General features: G+C 38.6%; 1 protein-coding gene across 1 annotated transcript; it reads left to right on the plus strand.

Annotated features, from left to right (window-relative positions):
* Positions 1-310: 310 nt before the first annotated feature.
* Positions 311-15,111, plus strand: LOC145778232 (carboxypeptidase N catalytic chain-like). The gene is made up of 15 exons (XM_082589690.1): positions 311-492; positions 1,985-2,102; positions 2,371-2,470; positions 2,722-2,831; positions 3,517-3,629; positions 5,130-5,242; positions 5,560-5,727; positions 6,251-6,403; positions 7,091-7,255; positions 7,863-8,078; positions 9,400-9,502; positions 10,728-10,867; positions 13,536-13,635; positions 13,840-13,961; positions 14,394-15,111. The coding sequence occupies exons 1-15, from the start codon at positions 363-365 to the stop codon at positions 14,490-14,492; spliced, it is 1,950 nt and encodes a 649-aa protein (XP_082445816.1). The 5' UTR covers positions 311-362; the 3' UTR covers positions 14,493-15,111.
* Positions 15,112-17,070: the final 1,959 nt, after the last annotated feature.

Genomic DNA, 17,070 nt, shown 5'->3' on the forward strand with positions numbered 1-17,070 from the left:
ATCGATGCAAACTGTTTGCTTCATTTCGACACTTCACACTGTTGTCAAATTTAACAAGTGATCAAAAAGCTAAACGAGTCCTAAATCAGTTTTGAAATATTTCTTTAGTCGTATCTCAATCGTCATTAGTCAAGCTTACAGTAATGTGCTTATTCTACTAACACGTCACAATTGGGAGTGTTATGTTGATAGAACGTCATTTTGTGTTTGAAACAAGACATCTAAATTTTCTTTGAAACGCCGCCAAGCTTAGCGCCCCTTCACGCCTCAGTGAGCAAGGATGTAAAATAGGCCACAGCAAGAAATGAAATGCCTGGCATAAACGTTTAACGCAATTCAGTTGCTTTGTAAAGTACTGCAGAATGTTTTTCAAGAATAGCAAAGATTTAAAAAGACTGTGTTTTCTCTTGCCATTGAGCTTACTTGGTTTAAGTTTACAAGTCATCAATGCCCAAGGACAAACTTCAAACTGGAAAACTAAAGACGTCTCAAGTAAGTAACAGTTGTACATCGTAGTTGAAAATTCAAACTTGGGTTTCTATAAAGTAAACAATATCACAGCAAATCAGAAAAATCAATTTATTAATATATAGAGCTTTCGCCACACAAGCGTGGCTTCTTCACTCTTCAGTATAGTCTTATTCAAATGGAATTAATAAAATTAATTAAATAAAATTCAAATAGAAAATGTTTACTTTATTTCAAATGTTTTGTCACACTACGCAGACCCATTGGATCACCAGTTGAATCATAAGAAAGTTTGGTGAAAAGTTTAGCAACGAAGTTTTGTTCTGGGTTTCTATGATGTTTTAACTCCAACATTATGGGAGAGTTAGTAAAGTATAAAGAACGTAATAGTGACAAATTTTATAAATATAACGGTTCATTTGGCCCAGATTTAGCCAAATAACATCGGTCCACTGCAAAAGGTCCCTCCTTTGCCAAAACGATCTTTTGCAAGTGACTGTCATGCTTTGGATTTAAAAAATTGATATTGTGTAGTTGCTAGTTCTTTGTACTCGTATAATTTTGAAGTCATGTGAATTGGAAACCGACTGTTTACTTTGATGAGTAGACCCATGGCCATGGTCAATACAAATTACAAAGTGTGCGTTATAAACAAAAAGCATTAGGATTGTCTACAAAATTATGTAAAATGTGACTAAAGCGCAGTCCAATCTGTCACAATGGTCTGGGGGCAGCCCCCAGACCATTGCAAATAATTTGACTCCTTTGAAACTCAACTTTTCCCTTGTTTATTTCTTCTTAAAATTTTGCTATGTTGGAACTTAGGTGACCTCCATTTTTTTCTGGGCATACTTCGCTGACATACGGCCACTCCGGTCGCTGGGGAACAGGCACAAACCCTGACTTGGCCTTTGCGAGTGTTGACAGCTCTCTTTCAGACAGACGTGTGCTTGAGAAGTTCCCGCGGTTCCAACACCGGCCGTCCTTCATCATCGCCTCAAAACTTGTGACTCCTGTCCGAGTTCACCGGTGAAGCGATGGAACTTCAAAAAAGCTGATTGGAATCAATACAGCCTCTTGACCAATGAGTCTACTGCAACGTTACCATCACCTGAAAGATGCAACGTAGACGAAGCATAGCGGGACTTCTGCAAACGTCTGCAGACGTTAAGTCAACGTTAAAAGCGATTGAACTTCAGTCTGGGTTTGCGCTTGGTTGCTTTTAGGAGTGTGCGCTTGAACAACGCATTTCAGGGCTGCTCTCCATTCAGCGGCACCTAGTGGATTGATGAATTCACAGGCAACACTTCAACAGCAAAAAGAGACTTCACTCTGTCAATCTCCGTAACCGTTCCTACGTCACTGATTCAAAGCTATACAAGCATGCGAAACTGCCAGGAATAACCCATCAGAGGCCTTGTCAGTCCGAGGAGAAAGATTCAAAGCAACCAACCAATCCCAAACTTTGTGCTACTTAACCAACGCACGAAACACACTCAATACTCGTTTTGCTCAGGAGAGTGCACACTTTCAACGTTGCCGGGTTGCAAGGAATTCAGTCAGGGATGGATACACTTCCCTAATCCTTTGGGTCATCAAAGTCAATCTCAAGTCCTTAATTCTTCTGCGTTTAGGTATCTAACTAACGCGTTTTAGCTTACTGTCATTACCATTCAATTACTGTTCACATTAAAATTGACTTCAATTGCTTATTTTATGAATGATAAAATTGCCTGAGCTGAATTAAAATCAACTTATCATTGGCATAAGCCAACAAAATCCTCTACAAGCGTACACTGTATCAGTTCTACTACAACATCATAGTTATCTAGTCCATTATCTATTGTTACACGAATTCCTTGCAACTTTATTTCAAGGACCAGAGAAATGAATGTGTTTCAGATTTCTTGAAGAGATTGAAGGAAAGTTTAAAAAGCAAAGGCCAAAAGAGAAAAATCATACAAAGTTTTCCAATGAAAAAACGCAACAATGCAAACTTCAGGTGATGTTTACAAGTGTGCATCTATAAGCAAACTAGTATCGCACTGCAAAAAATATTATACAGCATGCTTAAGTTAATCTACTGCTTCGTTTGAACCTTTCCTCTTTGCCTTTTCAAGGTTTGAGGTGCTCTGCCTTTTACCACCCTTGAGCAGTGGCGACTCGGCTAGATGTTTGGGCAGATGTCGAGCAGCTACTGATTGATTTGTCATCCAGTTTGCGCAATGATTTTTGGTATAAATTTTCTTTTAGATTACTCAACTGGCGTATGCGATGCTAGCACCAAAATGCCACTTCATTGACCGTTTACGCACACGAGGGATGTTACCTTGCCGAAGCGTATGTGAGCATGTTCGCGACAGGTTAGTAGTGAAAATATTTCAACATTTAGCTTCCTCGGCCGTGTTTTGCTTCATCGTACCTCAGTGCTCACTGACATTCTCATAAAACAAAAACAAAGAATTATAACTAAAGTGTGTAAATCTCTTGAACTTAACGTAGCAGCAAATTCGCTTTCTGGTGGGCTTTTCTTTTTATGCAATTCCTTTTGACTCTGTGTTTATGGTCAAATGCAACCTCTTTCCACTTGCCCAGCTAGAAATCTATGCCTTTCCATGGCCTTTCTTACAGCAGACTTTGGATCAATATTTCTTGATTTCGTTTCTTTGTGTTCACACAACACGACATAGCTTGCAATATATGATGACGACACATCAATATATGCCGAGTTGACGACAGCATGACGTGTTCGATGCTGATTGGTCTAATTCAAAAGTTCTCAATCGGGATAAATTTACCTCTTCATCTATTAATGGAGAGAATTTATTAAAGCAAAAAGATAAATGCATTTTCGGTCCAAAAATAGCTGGTGGGGATGAATTTATCTTCAAGGTGCGTCAAGGGGTAAACAAAAGTAAAAACGTTAAGGCCCCTAATTAGATTCACTTGCTAGCGTTACGTGTACGGTATTGTTATAGACCCCGTTTTCAAAGAGATTGAATCCACGGAATGTGACAAAGTGTTAGCATGATTAAAATTTTATTTTAGGTGTGAAAGAGTGTTGGAAGATCATTATCTAACATGGCCTGCATTTTTCCGTTGCGAGTTATTTCCCAATGGCAGCTCTGAAGAAACTTGCAGAGCAAGAAAAGATGTTTTAGGTGAAAGGTGTTTTATATTAGCAACATTTTTAATGCACTATATCATAATCTTGAAGTGAAAAAGAGAATGAACCTTTTAAAAACTTGTCTTGAATACAAGTATGTGGACTTATCAACAATAGCCTAAGCTTCCAAAGAAACATCTTCTCCATGAAGATAGAGGTTCTCACGATTAATCAATACTCTCAACGTTTATTTTTTATATATTGACTGAAAGCAGCATGCTCCTTTCAATTAACTTCAAAATATGATTGAAATACTGTGTGTACGTGCGAACAACTTAAAGGCGTAAAATCCAAGTCGTTTGTAATTCTAGCAGCAACATGCAAAGTAAAACAAAAACATATTTATTTGCAATTTGGAAAGTAACGATGTTGAATCATTTGTTTGCATTCCAACTGATCAAAGGAGTTTAATAGATAGATGAAGATTTGGAATTGTTTAAAAATAACAAGTATTTCTATGTAAATATGATTAACGTTGTAAGGTGTGCTCGATAAAGTACGAGCCATTAATCGTCGTCATGGGGTGGGCTGCGGGAAATAGGGCAGCCTAGACACTGGTCTTGCTACCGGAACCCAATGTCAGCGCAGTTCATTGGGAGACGATTATCACAGATCCGCCGCCAATGTGTGAAACTGGGCTGGAGGCTACCAACTCTTCCGAGCCTGCCCCCGTTACCCGTGATATCATCGCCATTAGGCTTTGTTTGGTCCAGGTCAAAATTGAGACAAAGGCCCTTCGCCTGTGTGGTTGTTTGGGGTGGTCGTGGCTACACGAGGGCTACGCACACACTCTTGGCCAGCCCCATGTCCACTGCGATCCAATAAGGTCGAAACGTGCAGCTTCTGGGCCAACCATTGTTGCAACGGGCTGCGGGTGCTCTCTGTTCATCGAGCCCCGCCTTACAAGATGCCTGCCCGTCAGACACTGCCTTCTTCCGCCAAAAACATATTGCCGTTGAAGACTTTTATGTGTGTCTATTAGCCCCAGTAGTTCCTAGGAATGAGCCTTGCCTTCAGCCTGGGTTTACTTGTACACCACGTTGCGGCATCTTTATAGGGAAGGGGGGCGAACAAAATCAGTTTCCTAGACACTCCGATTTTGTAGAGGTATATAATCTATTTAATGTTAACTGGGATGGTGCAAGGCAAACGAGCAAAGGGATGACAAAAGATGAAATATTTTGACAATATCAAGCAAATTACCGGAATAAAAAATATGCCAGAAGTAGCCTACTAGCACAAAAACAAAACAAAAACAGAGCAAAATGAAGGGAGCTCATATGGGAGGCCACAGCTGATCAAATATGATTAATCTGTTGAAGAAGAAGAAGATATAATCCGTTAATATACTACCGAAATTTATCTGCTTTCTATTGTGCTCCTTTTAATCAACTTTAAAAATAACATAGCTTATGCTTTTTTATTTCCTCTTTGGTGAGGTTAAGTTAGGTTTCCAAAAATGATAAGTTGAACTGTCCACTAAATTGTATTACAGTTTCTTTATCAAAGCCGAACTGCGTCAAGAAAAAATGGAGAAAAAGCAAATCTCAACGTAAAAAGTTGTTTAAAATACGTTTCAAGCATCATGATTATGCATCCATGAAACGGGTAAGAGTTTGTAAACCACATATTGATCGATTTGATAATGATTTCTTTCTTCTTTAAAAATAAAGACGTAAAGCAACATCATACTGTACAGCTCGGAGAAAATCTTTTTTTGCTGGTGCCAATGGTTATCAACCACATGAAGCTATGTTCTGTCATGATGGTAAAAACGTTTGAAATTTACACCAAATTTAACAGTAAATACTTTCATTCATTATTGTTTGCTTAATGTAGTGTAAATTAAAGAACTGTTGTAAATCACTCAGTTACTTAATTAATTTTGTTTTGAATCTTGCAAAACATTATTCCCCGCATTTCAGACATTCAAAAAACTAACTCGCTTTTGTCCGGATATATTACGAATCTATACGATCGGAACATCGACGAAAAAGCGGCACATGTTGGTTTTGGAGATATCCGATTCTCCGGGGTCACACAAGCCTCTTCAACCAGAAGTTAAATGGATTGGTGGCATCCACGGAAATGAGGTAGCCTACGATTGCATGTGTTTAGTTCCAGTAACCAATTTCTTACATCCAATACTTTAATGCGACTGGGGTAGTCGCTAGAATACCAAGATTTCAAGTTTAACATCTATCATTTTACAACATCCTTGTATAACATAACAACAACATTATATCATTGTATTAAGGTTGTAATGTTTAATATCTTTTCAGGTAGGCTATTACCGATTTATTGCTTTTGTATATTTTTCACGACCTTCTGATGATCCCCATTTTAGGGTGAAACAGGCGGTAGAGGTTTTAGAAAGTAATAACTAGATTTGATGTAACATTATATCATTGTATGTTTGTGGTTTAACGATGTCTGGGAAAAAAAGGTCGCACTAGCTGCAAAATGCGATATACCAGCACGTTAATATGCTGGAAAAGGTAGCAAAACTTTAAAGGGTCAAAAATATGCACAATATTTGGGTGGTAAAGCAAATATCTGTAGTTTGCATGACAAAAACCTAAACACAAAATTCTAACGCCATAACAACACTTACAGGTTCTTGGTCGTGAAATGCTGATAACACTAGCACAGTACATGTGCAGGGAATGGATCAATGGGAACGAGAGAATTAAAAGCTTGATCAAAAACACTCGAATTCATTTGCTACCTAATATGAACCCTGACGGATATTACGAAGCAGCAAAGCTGGTACGCTTGGATGCCTAGCCGAAAAGTCATATATTGATGAGCAGCTTAATATAGTGGGCCTACATAGACATCAAAAGCGAGGTTTTCAACTAACCATTACTCAGACTGTGTTAAAACAGATATTTTTACTTCTTATGCTGCCACTGCCAAGAGTTGGCCTGTGTGCGAATTTTGTTATTGGTTAAACGTCTTAGGAAGAAACTGAGTTTTTGTTTAATCAACTTTTGAAATTTGCAAAATCATGTGGAAGTGCAGATACAAGATATACTGTGCAGTGTGCAGTGCAGGCTACTGATACATTTTGATAACATAATATCGCAGTTTTGTAGTCTTTCAGTATTTTCCCAGTCATAATTTACAAATTAGAGATACAGTAGTTTGCACTACATTAGTTTGGAAAAAAGGCAATTTTGATAAGGCAGCCGCTTTGTGTTTGAACTTCCCAAGCATTTGGAATACTTGCAATAAGCTAAATGTCGGATTTAACAAGGCACAATTTCCAATTAAGCTCCGACCATTGGCAGATTCAGGGGGGGGGGGGGGCGATTGAACCCCCCCCTAAAAACAGAAGGTGTCTTGTTGAAATCGCCACCTCTATGGCTACTTGCTGAATCCGACCCTGGCTCCGGCTGAGTATTTCATATTTCGCTTGTCCCGGTAACAATAACTTTTCTGATTTTTGTTTAGGCTCCCGACAAACGTGATTGGTTAACAGGACGATATTCGGCTTATGGCTACGACTTGAATCGAAATTTTCCTGATTTAACTTCTCTCGTGTACCAAAACGAAAGAAACAATGGACCAAATCACAACTTGCCCATACCACAAATTTTCTACAAGCTACATAAAAAGGTAGGCTAATTTGGCTTTTTCAAAGATGTAAATCTGAGAATGGTTCAAATTTTAATTAATACCATCAGGACGTGGTCTGTAAACGCGTGGGATACTAGAACGTTTGAACAATTTTAATACCGATATAGCGATAGCCTACCAAATGCCCACAAACGACACCTCCTCTGGTCGACGACTCTTGCAGACTTTCAATGTGCCGGTTGACATTAATTTATGTTTTAACAAGTCTGTTCAAGTTCTTTGGAATTAGTTGTACCATAGTTACAGTATCCTCTGAGTTGACCATATTCCGCTCTTCTTTTAAACTCTCGATCAACATGTGGATGTTAGTTCCGAAACGTAATTATACGAAATGATGAGTGTAATCAGAGGTTCCACGTCATCAAAAAACAATGATTGTGATCATCACTGATGATAATTAGTGACGCGTTTATTGCATCACTGTTATTCCCAGACAGCAAAATGCGTCATTTTTACATTGATTCTGCGTCTGCTTTATTGAATCAATGTAAAACTAACAGATCCTGCTGTCAGGGTTGTAGCCTCTATATGCCATGACAGCTTTTTATCTTTTGTGAGCAAACGTTTTTTTTTTGTACTTTCAAAGAATCATTTCCCTGAGGTGCATGCAACGATCAACTGGATCACAAGCTACCCCTTCGTTCTTTCCGTCCAGCTGCACGGGGGTGATCTAGTTGCAAATTACCCCTATGACGTCAGACGATGGTCATCAAAATCTTGGCAACAGAATACGACGCAATCAGATTATGCTGCGTGTCCTGATGATGACGTATTCCGTCACTTAGCAACGACTTACGCACAGGTAAAGGAACTAATACGTAGTCAGTTAATATAATAATAATAATCGTGTTTTTATTTGCGCCCATTGCGATAACATACAGTACACTGCGATCACAGATGCGATACTACAGACGACAGGAAGCAGCGAAGTGACATATAGTGTTCGAGTCAGCTGCTCCCCTTATTTTGGCTTGCCATTAAGTGTGTTTGCCGAGACACAGACACTTGCATTCCTTAACGTCATAATGCCCTAAAGCGGCCTGCAGCGATGCCAATTTTGGGGTCTGACAAATTGCTTTATTGCGAAACCAAAAAATATGGGCAACAGTACTTTAACATCTTTTTTCTACCATGGAAACAAAAGCAAAAGAGAATTTCCAAAAAATAGCTCGAATAGGCGAACCAAGTGTTACAATTGAGATATTGGAGCGGTGAAATATCTTGCAGCCTGTATTGAAAGAAACACCAGTCAGCATTAATTTACAACATTTTGAATGAACTACACAAAATGGCTAGGCATTAGCCCAACGCTGTGCAAAGAAAAACGGATAAGCAAAATAGTGGGGAAACTTAATTTGACGCATAATCAAGGCGTGCCATAGTGTTGGCAGGGAGTACTTTTGGCCCCGAGTTCAGTATGGTTTTAGAGGTCTGTAACCTTTTCAATAGGCTCGGGGGGTGAAGAAAAAACCGCGTATTTTTTAATATAGTGATATTTTTTTAGGAGTGTCTTGGTTTTGACCAAAATATCTCATTGGTGCCGGGCCCAAATTATTTTCTCTAAGGCCCTGCTGGAAAAAAGATACACCAAAAATCTATTGTATTGTGAGATAGTATTGCCATTTGACGTAGTTTTGTAAAGATTTTTTGGCACTTTGTACTGGTGCTTAATGAAGATGAAGTAAACCATTTTGTGTAAGTTGAACTCCACTAATCGATAGTTTCAGGGTTTTCATTGTTTGCGTCTAGTTTAAACAATTTAGAATTCCATGCAACAAGATGGTTCACAGTCAGATCCGTTTTAAAACATTACAACGATACAGGTAGGCCTATCAATTCTGGTGTGGATTAAAACACATTTTTTAGTCACGTAAATGGGGAAACTTCAAGAAAACAATCAATTTTGAAATTTTCTTGTCTCTTGCTTATGAACAATCACTGAGAAAATAGTACGCCAGGAAAACGTTTTGATCTTTTAAAATCAAAGCTTTTTGGTAAGGCCTACCCAGGCTACTAATTTTAAAAGTGGCAAACATTCGGCCTCAATTTACGTTTCTGACCCGTTTTGCGACTGGACAATACAAAACCAATTCTTAAATTGTTTTGTCACTGTTTGAAAACAGAACCACGGTACGATGGCAAACGAAACAACCAACCTGTGTGACAGTAACTTCGGAAGCCAGGGAGGGATTACAAACGGTGCTGCTTGGTATACGCTACACGGAGGTAAGTGATGCTTGACGTTCATATTCTGATTGCACATCGTTCGGAGTGTAAGTCAGTCGCCGTTTGAATGCATTTACAGTAAACCAGTGGTGGGACTTGGCCGGTTTGTGCAAACAGCTTCCTAAAGACAAAAAAATTGCAGAACCGGCTCCTGGCCAACTTTTTTGAGTGGACCTAATACGCATGATTGCCAGATGTGGCTAATTATAGTCAAAGCGAACCGATTGCTAACTAGATTGAATCCTACCACTGATTTTAACCAAGGTGTATCACTGCGGTTCACAATTTTTCGTTCGCCGACATTTGTTTTGGCAGACCAGGACAACCGCTGGGCGTTTAATAACTGCCGGATTCAACGCCAGTGTTCTGTGTCACAAAATTGGAAGTGTGGAAACAAATTTTGGCTAGTTTTGGATCAAATTGTACTTTTCACTGGAGATAGGAAAGCAGGGCTGTGTAATCGGAGTAGTAGAGTCCGAAGGATTTTGGCGTGTCCGGATTTGGATTCGTTAAAAAAAGACTGACTCCGACTCCGGCTTGATGCAAAACGAAGAACAATAAAAATTTGTAATCTTTTTTTTAAATATTGTTTTTTGTTCACTGTTTTGCACTCTATGCGATCTAAAACTTTACCACAAAATATAATAAAGGCTTGCTCTTATTAGTAGTTGTGAAAGTTGTCGTTTCAATTTCCGTGCACGAACATTTTGCCGAAAGACATTTTGCCGAAAGACATTTTGCCGAAAGGACATTTTGCCGAAAGACATTTTGCCGATGGACAAATTGCCGAAAGGACTAAGGTTGTGAACGATAGACTAAAACACATTGTGAAGAATATCGATACATATAACACAAAAATGAGTTTCGGCAAAATGTCCATTCAGCAAAATGTCTTTCGGCAAAATGTCCTTTCGGCAAAATGTCTTTCGGCAAAATGTCCTTTCGGCAAAATGTCCGGGTACCTCAATTTCGATCACAATTTGAGGGAAGTTAAATTGAAAAAGAATAAAAAAGAACAATAATTTAAAAAAAATTGAACAACCCTCAAAAATCCGACAACACTGAAGACGGTATAGCCTATCGTATATTTTTCGCCTGACCACAGCCCTGCAGGAAAGAACGATTGAAGTTTGTTAAGTTTTGATCGTCTAAATGGCGTTCTTGTTATTTTTTTGATTGGAATTTCTTGTTATAAAACATTGCTTTAGTTTTTTGTCTTTAAAAGGAATGCAAGACTTCAATTACCTTCATACAAATTGCTTTGAACTTACGATTGAAATTGGTTGCCAAAAGTTTCCACCTCGAAGGAAGCTTCCAGGAGAGTGGAAAAACAACAAAGAATCATTGCTGGCTTTTACCGAGAAGGTGATCCATGTTATGTTTCAGGCCATAGTAATCACTGTTCAATTTGAGTGTGGGTTGCTGTCAGAGGTGTACAGGAGCCGGAGGTTTGGACTAGGCCATTCAGGAGCCAGACTCTCGGTTTCGGTCGGAGTTGTAGTGATAGTCTGAATTTATTAGCAAAAGCGTGAGCTGGGTTTAATCTTTTTACCAGTTGATACTTTTACCATACAAATATTCACGCTGCATTGGTCCACAAAGACGATAGATGAAGATGACAACTTCACTTTCCCAAGAGGATTACCATATTATTTTTTAAAATGAAACAATTTTGACCTCACTAAGATCTCCGAAGAATATCTTGAGGCCAGTAATGTAGCCTACTTTTGAAGCATTTATGGAAAAAAAACTTTTTGAGCAAAACAACAGATCGTTGCAGTTTGTCCAACCATGGCTACAAATCAAAATAAAATCTTGTATCATTTGTATGTATAGTTGTTTAGGGAGTTAGGGACTATTGCTAATATATGGAGATTTAAAAACCACATCAGTTAAAATAAGAAAATTAAAAAATATTATTGAACAAACCCTGTCGTATTTTAATATAGGCTAGTTAGGCTATGTGAAAGCTTACTTACAATAGGCGTCCATTTCTATTGAAAGCAGATGATCAGGGCTGCGAATTTTGCCTTTTTCGGTGACGAGGTCACTCGACACGCGCCATCACTATTCGACAAACGCCGTGCCTTACGAAAAAAAAAGGAAAAAAAAAGGAAAAAAGGAAATAAAAAAAACTGAGAGAGGACTAAACGTAGTCAGGTCGAGGAACAATCGGGGGGGGGGAGGCATCACGTGATGCAATCATAAGAGTGCTGACTTACGTAAACTTTCTTGCGCCAGGTACTTCAAAGCAAGGTCTAAAAGTGACGCTTCACACGAGAAACTCCCAAGGCGTCAGCGCCGCCATTTTGAACACTGCGGGAGAATGCTTTGATCGAAGTTCCAACGCCTGGCATCAAACATTTCACCACACACGTTTTGTGCTATTCGACACAACGGGTTTCTTTTATAGATAAAATAACCGAAGTAGGCTACTTTAATTGTCAACGTGTTTGCAAGTTTGCATTTATGTCTGACTTGTGCACTTGTTGTTCCAAGCTTGCAGAAATGTTTTGCAATGTGAATAAGGAATAGTAGACAGATAAACACGGTTGCAACTTGACTTCCATCCACTAAAATGGTTTCTGTGATTACGTAATGGGCGATTTTGCATTTGCATTCACAAAAGCACACAACCCAGCTGGCAAAACCCGTCGTTTTTACATTGATTCAACGTCTGCAGACGTTGAATCGAAAAAACGAGAAGCGAAAAATATACTAGAGTAGTCTATCACGAGTCACGACCGCACTGTTTGATTTGTAGTGATGTAATAATACCAAAAGTAGCGATACGCACGCTGTTACGTTAAATCACGTTAAACAACTCAGAGAGAAAAGTAAGTTAATTTTGGGTTGATTCAACTTTCGAGTCAGCACAAATCTATTTAATTTTCCTGGCGGGTTACATTGCGTACCCAGACAGCAAAAATCATCATTTTTACATTGATTCAACGTCTACAGACGTGAAGTCAATGCAAAAATAACGAATTTTGCTGCCTGCGTAACAATGCCCAAGAAGAAATTTACGTTTGTTTTACATTAATCCGACATCTAGCGACGTTGAATTATCATAAAATAACGTTAATTGTTCAACCAGGTACCGGTAACAAATTAATATCTCACTGCGAGATGATTGCCTCGATTTACGTTTACACTAACATAATTTCGGCGCAATTGAGATACTGCGAGCACTGGAATACTTGAAGACGCAAAACTGCCCGTTCATGAACGCGCAATGCCATATGATCAGAAGCATTATTTTTCTTTTCTGCCGAAGAATCGTTTATCTAATTTCGTATCACTTTTTTAACTTGACCCCGTAGCTTTTCTAATTCCGATTTGTTTCCGTCATAAAATTCTTTACAAGTTTTGCAAAATACCACACTAACTTTTCCTTCTGTTTGATAATCTATAGCAGGTAAATTCCACTTTTTACCTGTATCTTCTTTCACGATGATTTATATTCGCAACGACACCGGTAAACAATAAGCATTCGATGAAAAAATAACATTTGCGTAACAATTAAGCCAGTATTCATAAGGTGGCAAACTTTTTACAGTTCACAATTGAGCATTGTCAGCGCATAAAATAGCTTGCGTGATGCTCTGGGCTACCGCCGTGTGACACGCGATGAAGAAGCGCATAAAATTTCGTTTGATTAAACAATAAAGCATACGGCAATTGTCGCAGCAATCCAACGTGTGTTGATTTGGCGACGGCAATGTTTTGCCGTCGTAGATGGAATCACTCAACCAGCGTTAAAAACTTAAAGTGACTCTGATACCACACAACTTGTGCGGTAACTCGCGGCCAAACGCTTATAATCTGACTCTTGTGGCGTCATATTACTATTCGACAAACAAGCGTAGAATTTTTGGTCGTTCGACAAAAAAGAAAAAATCGCAGCCCTGCAGATGATATTCACCAATTACTACCAAGAACTGCTTATTTAGGCTATACTGTAGGCCTATACAGCTGACTACGTAACCGTTGATGGCCATCAGTCACCTTACACTGGTTTCTCTTTTCCTAGGCACACATGGGTATCAAGGGTTTTGTACGTAACAGTTCCAAAGCAGCTATTCAGGGAGCCGCGATACGCGTTGATGGTATCAAGCATGACATCACTACGAGTAAGGGCGACTAATTCTTTTATGGCTTTTTGTTTAATGGGTGCTGCTGAGAAGAGAAGTTGCAATCACATCGAATTTCTAAAACTAGCTTTCATCAGATATAACGCATTGCTTTTGTAACATCCGAACTTGACTGAAAATGAATTTGCAATTTTGAAGCACAACTTATAGGGAACAAAAATCTTGTGCATTGTTTTTGTGCAGCACATTTCGGTGAGTATTGGAGGCTTTTGATACCCGGAGTTTATCAGGTGACAGCTGCTCATCCGCGGTATTTCTCAGTGACGAAAGAAGTGAGCATTGGGAGCAACCAGTTTACGCACCAAGTGGGTAGAAAATATCACTGCTTTCGTATGATGGTGTGATAAGCTGCACTCATTCTAGTTGGTCCATCACGACAGGCAGAAGAATTGAAAATATAGGCTATGGATTGCAACTTGCAAGTTAGAACAGGTTTTACAAAGCAAGTAATTCTTGTGAAGTAGCCCACATAACATTGAAACTTGCATCACATCTTGTCTTAATTTACATTCAAAATTTGCTATTTGAATTGACAACCAATAAGTTATAGTTAGTAATCGATCAACAGCATTCATGTGCTTCATGCTTGCTGGCCCAAACCTCTAGTTACATTAGGCTACTGTGCAATGTGCATACTGCATGCATCATGCATACGAAATCCAGGTTTGATAAAAGAAACAAAAAAACTTAAAGTTTCTCGATGAAATCCCTAGACTGAAACCAGCTTGTTTTTTCAGGCATTGCAAGTTGACTTTACGCTTCACGAGAAAATATTGGAAAAAGAATCTCACTATTTGACGAAGAATAATTCTGCATCGTCTTCAGTGCCAGAATGAAATCGTTTTTGACTTGCAAAATTTTCCGTCTTTCTTTTCTTTCCTATTTCGTTGTCATTGGAACCGATATTGTAAACTTAATAAGTTAGCAAGCTTTTATCTTTTTTTTGCTTCAGCTGCCACTAAACAATTATGCTGCCGCTGCGCAAAAAAATTCACGGCCGAGTGAAGCCTATGACACTTCCTGTTCCTTATAACCAGGGCTGTGAAGGGCGGCAAAAAATGTAAGACTCCGACTCCTCGGTTTTTACTGGCCGACTCCGCCTTAATTTAATTTCACACAAGTTGTGATTGAAATTTGAACGGCGACTTTGACAAAATCTGACAAGAACAAACACTTTTACTTTCTGAAAAACTTAGAGCGCAATATGGAGAACAAGAAACAATATTTTGAAAACAAATGTTAATGTTTATCATTTTGTATCAAGCCGGAGTCGGTCTTTTTTCAACGACTTCCATTCCGGACACGTTAAAATCCCCCCCTCTCCACAGCCCTGCTTATAACCTTGCTTCACGCTGTGACAAAGCATTGGTTCAATAAGTTTTATAGCAATTGTACTTTCAAAACATATTTTTATGGCCTTCTTTTTACAAAGTTGAATAAATTAGCTTTAAGCTGTGTTTGTGGAAATAATAAAGGACTTTTGTCAGTCTTAGAATGAGAAAAAAGATCAAAACATTTCTTGTCATAAACTGCGAGTCAGCAACACGTTCTTCATTCGTTGTAGTTAACAAGTGTAGGACGACATTTTTCAAGTAGCCTACTGTAGCCTACACAAAACTCTTTTACTAAGTTATAACACCTTTAGCCTACTGCAGTGGTTTTCAACCATTTTGGTGGATCGGAACCCAATGAAACATTCCAAAAGCTCGAGGAACCCCTGTTCAATAATTTAATTGCCTTATGCAAAAAAACATCGTTTGATTAATAAAATTCAATTAAAATACTCATGTTCAGATTTAGCCTACTTGTGTAGCTACAATAAAATTGCAAACTGTCGACGAAATTTGGCGGGAAAGCAGAAAGTTAAAGGTAATCGCACCACAAGAAAGCAACGAAAATTCGGGATCGCAGCGAATGTGTTAAAGTGTAGTAAATTTATTAATAGTGGTAAACCTAATCAATATTTGATTATATTTAAACAATATGCAGATAATAATAAAATAGACTCTCGGACTTGAATGTAAACTTGCGGAACCCTGGTTAAAAACCACTGGCCTACTGTAAACAAGGTGCGTAAACACAGATGACAAGGATTAAACGGTCTGTCAAAATTTGCCGAAATCAACATTCCCAAAGGGGTTGAAAAAAATGTAGGCTAGATATAGACGATCAGACCATATAACCATACCAAATTAAAGATATTCTGGTTCGACTCTCGGGGTGTGCGCTTGAGCAACGCATTTCAAGACTGCTCTCCATTCAGCGGCATTTAGTGAAAGGAATAATTTCCCGGCAACAACACTTCAACAATCGGCAAACTTCACTCTTCCAATCTCGGTAACCGGCCCTGCGTCAAGAGCCTCTACAAGTAGGCTTATGCGAAACTACCAGGAATAACCAATCAAGGCTTTGTCAGTTCGCGGATAAAGATTCAAAACCAGACAACATGAGCTACTGGACCCCTTTGTTGCAACTACAGTACGGTATGGACGACACGGTACTATCTCAGATTCCAATAGGCTAAAAGTTACTTTTACCAAAAGCTGTAGCCTATTAGAAAAGCTTAGACTAAGAACTTTTATGCATGTAACAAAATGACCTTGTTGGTGTGAATTATCACTCGCACCAAACAGTGAAAACAATGAAAAATTGCATTTTCGAAGCGGAACCAATGTTGCCATTCAAAAAAAGTTATTTATTATCTTATGCTAAATTTAATAACACACGTCATTCAACAACTCAACATAATTTTATGTTCTCATCAATTAAAAAAACTTTTCATACGGTGTCTATAAATAAATTAATTTTGTAAGACAAAAAAGGTTTAAAAGTGATTAGATTATTTTGTATGGCAACCCTGCATGAAAATATCTGTATTAACTTAGTGGTCATCTTCAAGGGGTAGGTATGTGCACTTGTGCAGGTAGGCACTTTAACATTACCCACTCGTCGAAAAGCGTACTCGCGATTCAGCTGATTTCAGTCATGTGACTCGACACGTGATATTCTGATCGAAAAATTTTGATACAAAGAAATTTAACTGAATGCTTCGCTACAACCAGCGTTGCCTAATGGTTAGGGCAGAGGAGTAGCAATTTCGTGGGTTCGATTCCCACCCTCTGCTAATACTATTTTTTCTTCTGCAACTGAACTGAGTGCAAGAAGGATCTTAATGACTGCAATCAATGGAGTTTATAAGGAAAATTGTGACTAAAACACAAAGCAGTTTCACATTAAAAAGCAGGCACTCTTCGACGAGTGGGTGATGTTAAAGTGCCTACCCTATAGGTGTAGAATGACTGATGCAAAAAGGTAATGTGGAAAATTGGATGTAAATTTGTGTATGATTGATTTTACTTGTTACCAGTAACACTTTTTACCTTAAAAACTTTTCAATATTATATCCATTTTGCA

This window comes from Aplidium turbinatum, chromosome 10, assembly GCF_918807975.1.
Source record: "Aplidium turbinatum chromosome 10, kaAplTurb1.1, whole genome shotgun sequence".
Classification (NCBI taxonomy): Eukaryota; Metazoa; Chordata; class Ascidiacea; order Aplousobranchia; family Polyclinidae; genus Aplidium; species Aplidium turbinatum.

Excerpts from the sequence above, each read along its gene's own strand:
- LOC145778232 (XM_082589690.1), top strand. The coding sequence starts at position 363 with ATGTTTTTCAAGAATAGCAAAGATTTAAAAAGACTGTGTTTTCTCTTG. Across the intron at positions 2,103-2,370 it reads CTTAATTCTTCTGCGTTTAG|ATTTCTTGAAGAGATTGAAG; the intron begins GTATCTAACTAA and ends AATGTGTTTCAG. Across the intron at positions 2,471-2,721 it reads CGCAACAATGCAAACTTCAG|ATTACTCAACTGGCGTATGC; the intron begins GTGATGTTTACA and ends ATTTTCTTTTAG.